General features: G+C 47.2%; 1 protein-coding gene across 1 annotated transcript in view; it reads right to left on the bottom strand.

Moving 5' to 3' along the window:
- The window catches only part of MXRA5 (matrix remodeling associated 5), a 42399-nt gene extending 39708 nt beyond the window's left edge, over positions 1-2691 (bottom strand). The window contains exon 1 of the mRNA XM_017896606.1: positions 2087-2691. Coding sequence (XP_017752095.1) covers positions 2087-2133 — 47 coding nt within the window. The 5' untranslated portion in view covers positions 2134-2691. The remainder of the gene's footprint in view (positions 1-2086) is intronic.
- Positions 2692-13147: the final 10456 nt, after the last annotated feature.

Below are 13147 nucleotides of genomic sequence, written 5' to 3'. Positions count from 1 at the left end.
GTTGTCTTGGAAAAGCCAGAGAGTTTTCTGATGATTTAGAGTTGCTGTTAATCTGGGAGGAAGTTTGGGGAAACCTCTGATCATTCAATAAACAGGAAGGGACTGCTTATGAAATATATTCAGGCAAACAGAAAAAAAAATGGAGTCACTAAAAAATGGAAAAGCTCGGGTAAATGCTAGATTGCATCAGCTACTTCATTTAGAATGGCGGTGATCATTTTCTTCGTGCCCTGGCAATGCTTATGTCATCTAACATTTTTGTCATCTCTTGAATGGCGTTCACTTAAAAATAGTGGCACACATGGAAAGTAAATAGGGATACACAGCAAACACGCGCCTGCCCATTCGCCCGGGTTCTGAACGAGCGCGAACTGCTGATTAAAAATTCTAAAATCCAGGCCGGGCTTAGTGGCTCACGTCTGTCATTCAGCACCTTGGGAGGCCAAGGCGGGCGGATCACCTGAGGTCGGGAGTTCGAGACCAGTCTGACCAACATGGAGAAACCCCGTCTCTACTAAAAATACAAACAAACAAACAAAACAAAACTAGCCGGGCATGGTGGCGCATGCCTGAAATCTCAGCTGCTCGGGAAGCTGAGGCAGGAGATTCGCTTGAAGTCGGGAGGCGGAGGTTATGGTGAACCGAGATCGAGCCATTGCACCCCAGCCTGGGCAACAAGAGAGAAACTCCGTCTCAAAAAATAAAAATAAAAATCTAAAATCCTTCCTATAAGAGAGGAGCATCCCAAACCTGTAGCTTTCCCTGCCTTTAAGTGACCTAGAAAATGTTAAATCCTCTTAAGCCCGGGGGCGCGTCTCCCTTCAGCTGCCCATAAAGAACTGATTGCACACAGGTAGCTTTGCAAAAAAACAACTCCGGGCTCCGCCTCTGAGCGCTGGAACAAACCGGCTCCTGCAGCTCTGCAAAAGTCCTCGGGGTTTCCTCTCTCGCCAGAGCCCGGGCTTTCCCCGCCCCTGCCTGCGCGCCTGACCTCGGCGCTGGGCTGGTTCCAAGGGCAGCCGCGCCAGTCCCCAGCGTCCTGTGCCTGCGGGCGGACTTGGCCCGGGCTTTCCAGAGGACTCTTCAGCCCCAACTCCCTGTCCGGCCTCCCTCCGCCCCCTCCCCGGCACCAACCTCTCGGGAGACCCAGGAAACTCGCCCCCAGACAACCCTAATCCCAGGGACGCGGGGTCGGGTCTCTCCGCCGAGGAGAAAGCGGCCACGCGCCAGTTAGGCCGCCAGAGACTGTCTGCGAATCCCCTCGGGAAGCAGGGGTGGGGGCGTGAGGCCGTCTACTTTCTTCTTGGCCCGGGGCGGACAACCTGGAGTGGCCGGGCGGGCAGCCCTGAGCCCCTGGCCAGCTTCCAGAGTCCGCTGAGTCGCGTCGAGCTGGCTGCGGGGTGAATTACGCGCTTTCCCGGAACGCGGCTGGGGTGACCCTGAGAGTCCCCGCCGCCCGGGACTTGGACATCAAACCCCTTCTATCTGCGTGATGACTGTCCCGGTTTTTTTGCATGGCTCAGCTCACTCTAGGCGTTGGGTTGTCCCCTTTCCAGGGAAAGCCTGGGTAAGGGTAGGAGGAAAGAGGCGGGGAAGGAGTGGGGGAAGAGAGGAGGGAGAGGAGACTTGAAGTAGCCACAGCCTGAGCAACTTGGAAAGAGGCTCCTCAAGTGCCCTTTCCCCCACCGATTGGAAGAGCAGAGTGGGCTTCACTTAGGAATTCCGTTGGCAGCTTCCTAGAAACGCGGGATGGCGGGGTTGAAGGTCTCCAGAGAGAGCGAGGGATGGGGAGCGCGTTGGGGAGAGGGAGGAAAGGAGGCATGGGATGTCTGGGCTTAATTAGACCTATTCAGTGCATCCTCCTTCAAGATCCGGCTCTCCTCCCTAACTGATCTTTAGTTACTTAAATTTGCAGGAATTCAGGTATCCTGGTTTCTTAGCAACTTCAAACAGTGCTGGGGAACGGTGCAATCTACCTGCATGCAGGTCCTTTACCCCCAGTTTTCCCTTGGGTGTCTCAAATCCCTTCACCCCCTGCGGGCAGACACGGCAGCCCTGGGGCGCCCTGGCCACCCTGTGTCCTCACCTGTCCTTAGGAAGCCGCCGCACACGGGAGCGGTGCGCCAAGAGCATCCACCGAGCTGGGGCGCGCGAGTCACTGCCGGGAGTCTGCCGGGGTCATGCCCTTCCCGGGGCCGGGGGTGAGGCAGCTCTGCTTCCCAGCGCGGCACAGCTAGCCGGCGCCCTTTTATTCCCGGCACTGCAAGGCTTCCCCAAGTCCACGCCTCGGCACACCCCCACCCTGCCCCACCCCGGGTAGACGGGGCGCGGGCCCAAGCCAAGGGACCCTGGCCGCGCCGCTCTGCGCTCAGCCTTCTTCTCGCGTCTTCATTGCGCCTGGGCCCGGGTGGGCATGCCTCGCCCACTCCCGTAACAAGAACCGCAGGCGGCTCGGGGAAGGAGGGCTCTTTGTCAGAGAGAAGTCCGGGGACCCAGGAGGGAAGGGCGAGATGCAGCGAGCGCGGTGAGAGCCGCAGTTGAGTCCGCGCTTGGAGAGCGCCTAAGCAGCGCTGGGAACGTTTCCGTTCCTTTCAGGAGAGAGAGAAGGAGCAGGGTTTACGCTTCTCCCGGCCAGACGGCGTTTTCTCTGGCAGCTCTTCCCAGCCCGTGTGCAGGCAGGAGCTGGCTGGCCCCGCCGGCATCCAGCTAGCTGCAGGCAGGGCTGCAACGTGAGAGCCGCTGCCACGCCCTCCCGCCTCTCCGGGACTCCCCGGCGCCCGCCTCCCTCCCCCTGCCAGTCTTCTAGCCTGAAAGGTGGAACGGCTCCCTTCCGGCGTGGGGAGACTTCGAGGGGCAGGGCGAGGGCTGGGACTTTCGGAGAGTCTGAGGGTATTGTCCGGGGACGGGGCGGAGGGATGGGGGGAGCGACCTGGCGACAAGGCAAAAAGTAGAGGGTGCAGAGGGTAGGTCCCTATTCCAGTAGGCAGAGGAGGAAGCGGTTGTCTGGCTTCCTGGATAAGTCAGACCTGGAATGGTGGGGAGAGGTCAGGCGAGGATCTTCAGTCAGCAGAGCCCACCTGGGGTAAAAACATGGAGCACAGACAGGTGTGCAGGGCCCGGAAAGGCACCACTGCACCAGTTTGTCGCAGGGTGCACCAGCGACTGCTTTTCGCTGTTCCTCTGGTTAGCCGCATTCCTCTCCCTGAACCAGCATTTTGACAACACGTCCTTAGGGTCAGTGTTTGCCTGTTGTGTTCTTTGATCTACAAAAGACATCTGTGAGCATTAAAAAAATAATAATAATTTTTTTACAAGCCCAGTGGTACCATGTACTTGTAAAGCAAATCCTGTCTGCTGAGATGCCCCTGAAGCAGGCTGATAGCGTGCGGTATTTATTTATTTGTTTGTTTGTTTGTTTATTTGAGACGGAGTCTCGCTCTGTTGCCCAGGCTGGAGTGCCAGTGGTGTGATCTCGGCTCACTGTAACTTCTGCCTCCGAGGCGCAAGCGATTCTCCTATCTCAGTCCCCCATGTAGCTGGGACTGGAGGCTTAGGCCACCACGCTGGGCTAGTTTTTTTTTTTTTTTGTACAGACAGGGTCTCGTTACGTCGCTTAGGATGGACTCGAATTTCTAGCCTCAAGTGATCCACCCACCTCCGCCTCCCAAAGTGCTGGGATTACAGGCGTGAGCCACCGAGCCCAGCAGGCATGCAGTTTTCAAAGGCAATGCATGGAAAAAGTATAATTGAGAAGTGTCTGCTCTTTAGGTTCAGAAGTCCTGCCCCACATCTAGCACTCTGTCAGGGGGCTTTCAGGAGGAAGGAAGGAATAAGCCTAAGAAATAAGTTGCTTCCCTTGCATGGAGCCTGGACCATCTTAGCTCCTCCTAAGAAACACAGCATCTGGGAATTCCTCACCACCTGCCTCCCACGCCTAGGGTGGCTTCCACAGAGTTGAGAGTCAGGAGACACTGGTTCACAAATGGGAATTCATTCCTTCTCTAGCTTTCGTTTCCAGTGTGTGTTGACAGAGTTCCAGGGATTAGTCAAATAATACCCTTAGGTAGCCTCTTTCTGGGCATGCCCCAAATCCACTGATTAAATTACAAAACAAAACAAAAAACAACTGTCTCTTGAACATGTCTTTACCTTTGTTAATGATGTTGCCACCCATCTCATCAGCTAAACTAGAAACTCAAGCCATCGTTGCCTTCTGCCTCTCTTTCATGTCTTCCTCATAGTCAACTGGTTGCCAAGTTTAGATCCTGATGCCTAAGAATCTCTGGGCCCAACGTGCTCTTCTCTCCACCTCTCTCACTGCAGTTGCATGGATATGTCTTAGATTTTGACAACTTCTTCCTCCACCAACTCCTCATTCATCCCTTCCAGGCCATCACTGAGACTTAGAGGGGTGCCATCATCCTCAAATCCAAGGCTGAAGTTTTCCATGGGTGGCCGGTGCCATGCCCTGTGCTTCCCAGCCTGCCTGTCCCTGGGATCTTCCTTTTGGTGATAGGACTGGCTTGTCGAGAACAGGTAGCACATCCCTGATTTTTGTTGTTGGTTCATGCCACTGTTTTGACAAAGTTCTCCTCAGTCTCCATTGTATAGTATTTCCTTACCTCCATGGCCATTGCTAATGTGGGCTTTTCCCTGCATTGTGGACAATCACTCACCTTCTTTTTATGCCATCATAGCTTCTTGACACCTGGAGTATAGCACAGAGCTTGGCATACACTAGCTGTTCAATTGAATGAATGAATGTGTGCATGACTGAGGTTGAATTCTATTAAGAAATGTCTAGATTTGGTCAGGCACAGTGGCTCACACCTGTAATCCCAGCACTTTGGGAGGCCAAGGCGGGAGGATTGCTTGAGTCCAGGAGTTTGAGTCCAGCCTAGGCAACATGGCAAAACCCTATCTCTACAAAAAAAAAAAAAAAAAAAAATTAGCCAGGCATGGTGGCATATGCCTGTAGTTCCAGTTACATACTGGGGGCTGACAAGGGAGAATTGCTCGAGCCTGAGAGGCAGAGTTTGCAGTGAGCCAAGTTCACACCATTGCATTCCAGTCAGGGTGACAGAGTAAGACCCTGCCTTAGAAAAAAAAAAGAAAAAAGTCCGAATTTCCCTGCAGTAAGGAAATCTGTTTATACTACCTTATCCAGGGGGATTATTATTGGCACATTTAATAGATAATATCTATTAATACTTCTAAATACTTGTGCTACCTGTACAATCTGCACCCCAAAAGTGGTTTATCAAAGTCTAGTTAAAGGCGTAGGTTTACGGAAATGAAATGGTTAACTCAAACATAACGGTTTTAATTCCTTACAAGTGTGAAGCAAATAAAATATCAAGTCAACTAATTCAATTCTGCTTTGAAAATTTCATGCAAGGGATGAGGGGGAGTGAGCAGTGGAAAGAGACGGCTGAATGGGTGCAGGGTTTTAGCTTGGGGTGACAGAAATATTTCGGAACTACATGTTGGTGATGGTTGCACAACATTGAGGATGTACGAAATGCCGTTACATTGTTACTTTAACATGGTTTACTTTATGATGTGAATTTCATCTCAATAAATTATTTTTTAATAACACACATACTAATAAAATAAATGCCTAGATTAGAAAATCCCAGGGCGTAACTTGCCCAACAAATCCACAAATAAAGCATTGTGGAATCTCGTCATTCCATCCTTTCTGAAAGTAAAATGCATATTTTGCTGCATTTAGTCTTGTTTTGTTTTGATGTTTGTCCTTCTTATGTTGCCTGCTTGCTTGGTTATGTGTTCCTAGAGCAGGGACCATGTTTTATTAATTGTCGAATCCTTGAAGTGCCAAGAGAGTTCCTTAAATACAGGAGGTTTGGAGTACATGTTGGTTAAATTAAATTCATCTGTTTGCTAATAATTCCACCATGTGGAGGATGAGGAGGGATGATCAAATGATGGGCAGGTCAGTCCTTGTTGCTACAGAATGTACTTCAAGCAAAAGAATGATACCGAGCTCAGTGATTAACAAAAGGTCGGAGCCTTCCTAATCGCCAAATGCCATGGAACCTGACGGATTGCAGTTTGTTGCAGGATGCACCAGTGAAAGTGACTTTCACCAGCCACTGCTTTTCACTGTTCCTCTGGTTAGCAGCATTTCTCTTCCTGAGCCAGCATTTTGACAACGTGTCCTTATCATCAACGTTTGCCTGTTTTGTCTTTGATCTACAAAAGACATCTGTGAGTATAAAAATAGAGCTTTTTTTTTTTTTGGACAAGCCTAATGGTACCACTTCCTTGTGTAACCAATCCTGTTTGCTGAGATGCTCCTGAAGCAGGCTGGTGGCATGCCAGTTTTAAAAAGCGATGTGTGGAAAAGACATGATTGAGAAGTGCCTGCCCTTTAAATTCAACCCGCTAGACTCATGCATTCAGAAGGAAATCCAAACAGGTTTGCTAGTTCACTTCCCATTACCCAACCCTGACTCTCCACAGAGACCCTCTTTCCTCTAGAAATGTGGAGATAGGGAAACTTGCAGCCCAGGAGACCCAGGAGGCCCTTACCATGGGGAAGCCATCATCCCTCTGCCTCCATCATAAGATCTTTAAAATCCACTTTTCTTGCAAGGCTTTAACCAACAGCAGAGCCATAGGAGATTAAGTCAGACAGATAGTAGAGCTCAAACCAGCTCCTCCTACTACTCGCTATTTCTTGGCCAGAGGGCCTAGAACACACTATTCTCCCTTCCTAAAACCAGATTTCTCAGGGGTACAATAAGGGTAATTTTACCTCTTGGAGGTGTCGTAAAGACAGAATGCAATGCTGTATGGAGAGAACTGAACATACTACCTGCACCACATCTGTAGTTAATATTTATATATAGGATCCAGCGAACCTACAGTCATTTTTTCAACTTCATTGCTGTGTCTTTCATCTTCTTATCCAGGTTTTACCCCAGTGCAGTCTCTGGAGGTGCACTGGCTGTTTTGTGTATGAACTGCAGTTCCTGGCGATTCTGATTTCAATGTGAAAATCTAATATTCTAAAGGACTCTGTGGATCACTATGTAATTTTCTTAACAGGGGTTGTAAAAGTAACTTTCTTAGTCACATGCCTGCAAACCCCACTGCTTCCCAAACTCTGTAATCAGGAGAAGGGCTGACCTAGTGAATACCCTTGGATGACTGGAGGGAAAAAAAATAGTCTACACAGGAAATCTCTACTTCAAACTCATGGGCTTGCATAGCTCAGAAATCCCGGGGGCAGACTAATAGCTAGTGGGGTTGTATCTTTATTTGAGCAGAAACAGACTTTTAGGAATTTTCCATGGGAACTTGCCCTCATCTGTCTAGGGTAAACCTTAAATGAAAATGCGGGCTACTGGCCACCTCAATGAAAAGGAGGGGGTATTTTTGTTTTCCTTCTTATCCCCATAGCACAGTCAGGAGGAATACCCTGTTCTGTTGCATGTACTAAAATGCTCCCAGATTTTCTCAACAGCATACTTTAAAATAGAGCAGCAGCGTGGAAAATAAGTAAATAAATACAAAGAACGTGTCAGAGAAACCCTCTAGATCTCCTGAGCACAGTTGAGTTATCTCTGCAAATTAGGCTGGAGAAAATTCTGCTTAGCATGGTGCACATCAACCTACAGAGAAAACACATCGTGGAGAAGTGAACTTGCCTGACCCAGCTTGGGCGGACGTGCTGATGGGGATTTCTGGGCAAAATGAAAGCTATTTATCTACTACTGTTTCTTACCGGGACCAGCAGCACCTAGAACATGGAACTCACAGACACAGGCTTCTCCGCTCTGGATCCCTAAAATTTCAATTGGCAGAAAACCAGCTGCAGAAGATGAGATCACGGAAGGTTGTCCCATTCCTCCCCAACTCAGACCACACAAGCCAGTGAATTGCAGACAGGGAAAGGCAAGGAAATGTCAGCAATTATTAATGAATCCCTTCAAAGACCTCAATCCTGGATGGGTAATTCAGCAGAAATCAAGACCTAGCTCACTTTTTTATTTTTTTTTTTTTTTTTTTTTTTGAGAAAGTCTTACTCTGTTGTCCGGCTGGAGTGCAGTGATGGAATCTTGACACCTGCAGCTCCGCCTCCTGGGTTCAGGCGTTCTCCTGCCCTCAATCCGAGTAGCTGGGATGCAGGTACGCACACCATGCCTGGCTTAACTTTTGTATTTTTAGTAGGACGGATTTCACCATGTTGGCCCAGGATGATCTCGAATTCCTGACCTCAGGTCTCCATCTGTCTTGCCTCCAAGTGCTGGGATTACAGGCGGACACCACACTCGGCCATCTCACTTTTAAAATAAAAATGGACAGGGTCTCTTTTTAACGTGAATATTCATTTCAGAAAGATGTTCTATAAATGATGAAACACTCACAATTCTGGAGCTCACACCAAGAGGGAGCCCTAATGAAAACTATGGACTTTGGGTGACTTCGATGTCTCCGTGTGGGTTCATCTGTTGTAACAAACGTCTCACTCTGCTGAGAAATATTGATCATGGAAGAGGGGTGTGTGTGTAGGAAAGGGATATATAAAATTTCTGTGCCTTCTGCTCAATTTTGCAGCTCAGACTGCTCTAAAATAAAGTCTAGTTTTAAAAAGTCTATATTTAAAGAGTCGAGACTCTTTCTTTCCTGCGATCTGTTTTGGCTTACATTTTTGCTGATTTGTCTTCTTTCAGACAAGCTGCCTCTTGGAATAAAAACCAAATGGCTTCTAGGGGACTCCACATGGAAGCTGCCCTAGAAGCTTGTGAGGAAGAAGGAAAGAATGTCATTGAAACTAGTTCTGAGCACTAATGGCTGGTGGAGACCTTGCCGTTGAGTGGCATGGTCTAGAAATCTCCTAGGGCAGCGGTCCCTAATGTTTTTGGCACCAGGACCAATTTCACGGAAGACAGCTTTTCCGTGGAGCAGGATGGGGGTGGGACATACGGTTTTGGGATGATTCAAGCACATTACATTTATTGTGCACTTTATTTATACTATTATTCCACTGTAATATATAATGAAATAATTCTACAACTCACCATCATGTAAAATCCATGGGAGCCCCGTGCTTGTTCTGCTGCGGCTAGACAGTCCCATCTGGGGGTGATGGGATAGACAGTGACAAATCATCAGGCATTAGATTCTCATAAGGAGCCTGCAACCTAGATCCTTCATATGTGCAGTTCACAATAGGGTTTCTGCTCCAGTAAGAATCTGATGCTGCTGCTGGTCCGACAGGAGGTGGAGCTCAGGATGGGAAGCAGCTGTAAATACAGAGGGAGCCTCACTCACTGGCCTGCTGCTCGCCTCCTGCTGTGCAACCTGGTTTCTAACAGGCTGGTAGCAGTCTATGGCCCATGGAGTTGCAAACCCCTATCCTATGACATTCTTCTTACATGTGGATGGATTCCAAGACCCATCTCACTTTTGAAAATAAAAATGGCAAATGGTCTCTCCTTCAGCATGAAACTATTAATTCAGAAAAATGTCCTATAAATCATGAATACTCAGAAGTCTATAGGACACCACGTGAAGTGCTCTCCGTTTTGGTAATATGTCTCTTTCATGAATTAGAGGAAGCAGCCTTAGTTAACAGACCGGGGGTGACTCATGGAGCAAGTTTTAAGTTATTCTTAAAATACAGAAGAGGAAATTAGTTCTTATACACAGTGACCTTCATGTGTGCCTAATCATGAGATTGAAACATACTGAGATTTACTCGATTTTAAATCCAGGTGTGTGTTGTAAGTGGACAAGCTTAGAGATTCACTAAAACTCAAACTAAATTCAAAGGAGCACTAATGTATTTTAAAGAAGTGTCGAAACACTTTGGAACATGCACTTTAAAGATACAAATATAACTCTCTTATGAAACAAATAACTCAAAGCCGTTAGAAAGCCTGGATGGGAAAATTCAGCTTGTAAATGTTGCCCTGAATACCTTACAAAGAAGAAAAAGGCAAACATAGTATTTAGCTTAAACAGAAACTGTGTGGTTTGGTAATTATTCCTAATAAACCTTCAAACGTGGGCACAATCTGTATGCGTTTCCCAGGACTGCCACACAAACCGCCACTAACTGAGCATCTTAGAACAACAGAAATTTATGCTCTCCCAGTTCTGGAGGCCAGAAGTCTGAGATCAAGGTGTGGGCAGGGCTGCACCCTCTCTGCAGGCTCTAAGGGAGGATCCTTCCTCCCTCTCCCAGCTCCTGGGGGCTCCAGGAGTTCCTGGGCTTGTGGCCGCATCACTCCAGTCTCTGCCTCTGTCTCCACGTGGCCTTCTCCTTTGTGTTTGCACCATCTCCTCTTCTGTCTCTTAGAAGGACACCTGTCATTGCATTTAGGGTCGGTTCCAGGAAGATCTCATCTCAAGATCCTTAACTAAATATTTTTACATCCTCTTTCCCAGAACCTATGAAAATGTTACCTTATATGTCAGTAGGGGAATCAAAGTTGGAGGGAAAATGAAGTTTGCTCATCAGCTGATCCTAAAATGAGGAGATTATTCTGGGTTATCCAAGTGGACCCCATGTAATTGCAAGGGCTCTTAAAAGTAGAAGAGGGAGGCAGAAATGGAGGTTAGAATGATGAGATGTGAAACGGTCTCTGCTGGTTGTTGCTGGTTTTGAAGATGAAGGAAGAAACCGCATGCCAAGGAGTGCAGGCAGCCTCTAGGAGGTACAAATTGCAAGGAAATGGATTCTTTCCTGCATCCTCCAGAAGGAACCAACCTGGCTGACACTTGGATTGTAGCCCCAGGAGACTCATTTAGGACTTCTGATTTCTAGAACTGCACGTGAATAAATGTGCATTGTTTTCAACCAGCATTTTTGGTATTTGTTTTAGCAGCCACGGGAAACTCATACAGACCTCTTGCACAGGGTCTACCATCTGTCCTGATCATTGACACGTGATTTGTGAGCTGACTCCCTGGACAGGCATGCAGTTGCTGAAGGGAAGATTTGACACTTTACCAAATCCACTACTCCTCTGGTAAGGAGCTAGAGGAAAGAATGAAGAACCAACACATGAAGGTAGGTTTTGCTTTGTTTTTATTATTATGTTATNCATTTTTGGTTTTATACCCAAAAGGGGGATTTGTCTGGTTTAGAAAGAATGTCTTCTGATTTTTACGTTTAAAAGGACCGCTGAATGTTTTATTGCCTTGACGTTTAAACTTAAAGCCATTAAGAAATATGAGGTTAACCTAGTTAAACTCCTAAAAGACCAAGGCACATTGTGCTTTTCATCTCCTGGTTTTTCTTTTTTTCTTCTTTTACTTGGAAATAATCTTTTTTGGGGGGAGATTGAGTCTTGCTCTATTGCCCAGGCTGGAGTGCAGTGGTGTGATCTCAGCTCATTGCAACTTCCACCTCCCGAGTTCAAGCTATTCTCCTGCCTCAGCCTCCCAAGTAGCTGGGACTATAGGCATGCACCACCATGCCCGGCTAATTTTTGTATTTTTAGTAGAGACGGGGTTTCATCATATTGGTCAGACTGGTCTTGAACTCCTGACCTCGTGATCTGCCTGCCTTGGCCTCCCAAAGTGCTGGAATTACAGGCTTGAGTGACCGCACCTGGCCTAAATAATCTTTTAAAAAGAAATACTACTCGTTTAAATAAAATGTGTCTGAAGTTTAGTAATTCCATGAGTTTCGCTTTCTATTTTGGGGTAAAACTCATATAACATAAAATGGACTATTTTAACCATTTTGAAGTATGATTCAGTGGCATTTAGTGCAGTGGTCCCCAACCTTTTTGGCACCAGGGACTGGTTTAGTGGAAGACAATTGTTCCAAGGACGGTGGTGGTGGGGTTGAGGAGGTTGGTTCCAGGATAATTCGAGTATGTTACATTTATTGTGCACTTTATTTCTATTATTATTCCATTGTAATATATAAGGAAATAATTCTACAGCTCACCGTAATGTGGAATAGGTGGGAGCACTGAGCTTGTTTTCCTACAACAAGACAGTCCCATCCGGGGGTGACGGGAGACAGTGACAGATCATCAGGCATTAGATTCTCATACGGAGCATGCGACCCAGATCCCTCACATGCTCAGTTCACAGTAGGGTTTGCTCTCCTATGAGACTCTAATGCCACCACTGATCTGACAGGAGGTGGAGCTCAGGTGGTAATGTGAGCCATGGGGAGCAGCTGTAAATACGCATGAAGCTTTGCTCACTCACCTGCCTCTCACCTCCTGCTGTGTGGCCTGGTTCCTAATAAGCCATGGACAGGAGTCGGTCCATGGCCTGAGGGTTAGAAACCCTGCTATAGTGCATTCACAATATTATGCAATTATCATCACTATCTAGTTCCTAAACATTTTAAACATCCCAAAAGGAAACCCTATGTCCATTAAGCAGTCACTCTCCATTCTCCTTTTCTCCTAGTCCCTGGAAACCAATTATTTTCTGTTTTCTGTCCATAGATTTAGCTATTCTTGAAATTTAATATAAATGGAATGATATAATATGTGGTCTTTTGTGACTGGCTTCTTTTACTGAGCATGGTGTTTTCAAGGTTCATACATATAGTAGCCTGTATTAGACCTTCATTCCATTTCATGAATGAATCATATTAGACTGTAGGAATTGAACATATTGAACATATTTTGTTTATTCCTTGATCTTTGGATGGATAGGTAAAATTATATGTCACGCTTTTTTTTTTTTTTTTTCGAGATGGAGTTTCACTGTCACCCAGGCTGGAGTGCAGTGGCGCCATCTTGGCTCACTGCAACCTCCACCTCCCAGGCTCAAGGGATTCTCCTGCCTTAGCTTCCTGAGTAGCTGGGACTACAGGCACGTGCCACCACTTCCGGCTAATTTTTTGTATTTTTAGTAGAGACAGGGTTTCACTATGTTGGCCAGGCTGGTCTTAACTCACGACCTCAAGTGATCCCCCTGTCTCAGCCTCCCAAAGTGCTGGGATTACAGGCATGAGCCACCATACCCAGCCTGTAATGTTTTTTAGTAAAGAACCAAATATGTTAGCATCCATTTTCGATCTAGTGAAATAGGCACAGAATCTGCACATCATGAAATGAGCACCGGTGAATATGACACGCAGAACCTTGGAAAGCCACTGTGAAACCACACTTCCCATGTGTCTCCAGGGGCGTTATAA

This window comes from Rhinopithecus bieti, unplaced genomic scaffold (assembly GCF_001698545.2).
Source record: "Rhinopithecus bieti isolate Rb0 unplaced genomic scaffold, ASM169854v2 scaffold_28521, whole genome shotgun sequence".
Classification (NCBI taxonomy): Eukaryota; Metazoa; Chordata; class Mammalia; order Primates; family Cercopithecidae; genus Rhinopithecus; species Rhinopithecus bieti.
Note: the sequence above shows the minus strand (reverse complement) of the source record. Positions and strands in the feature narration are given on the sequence as shown.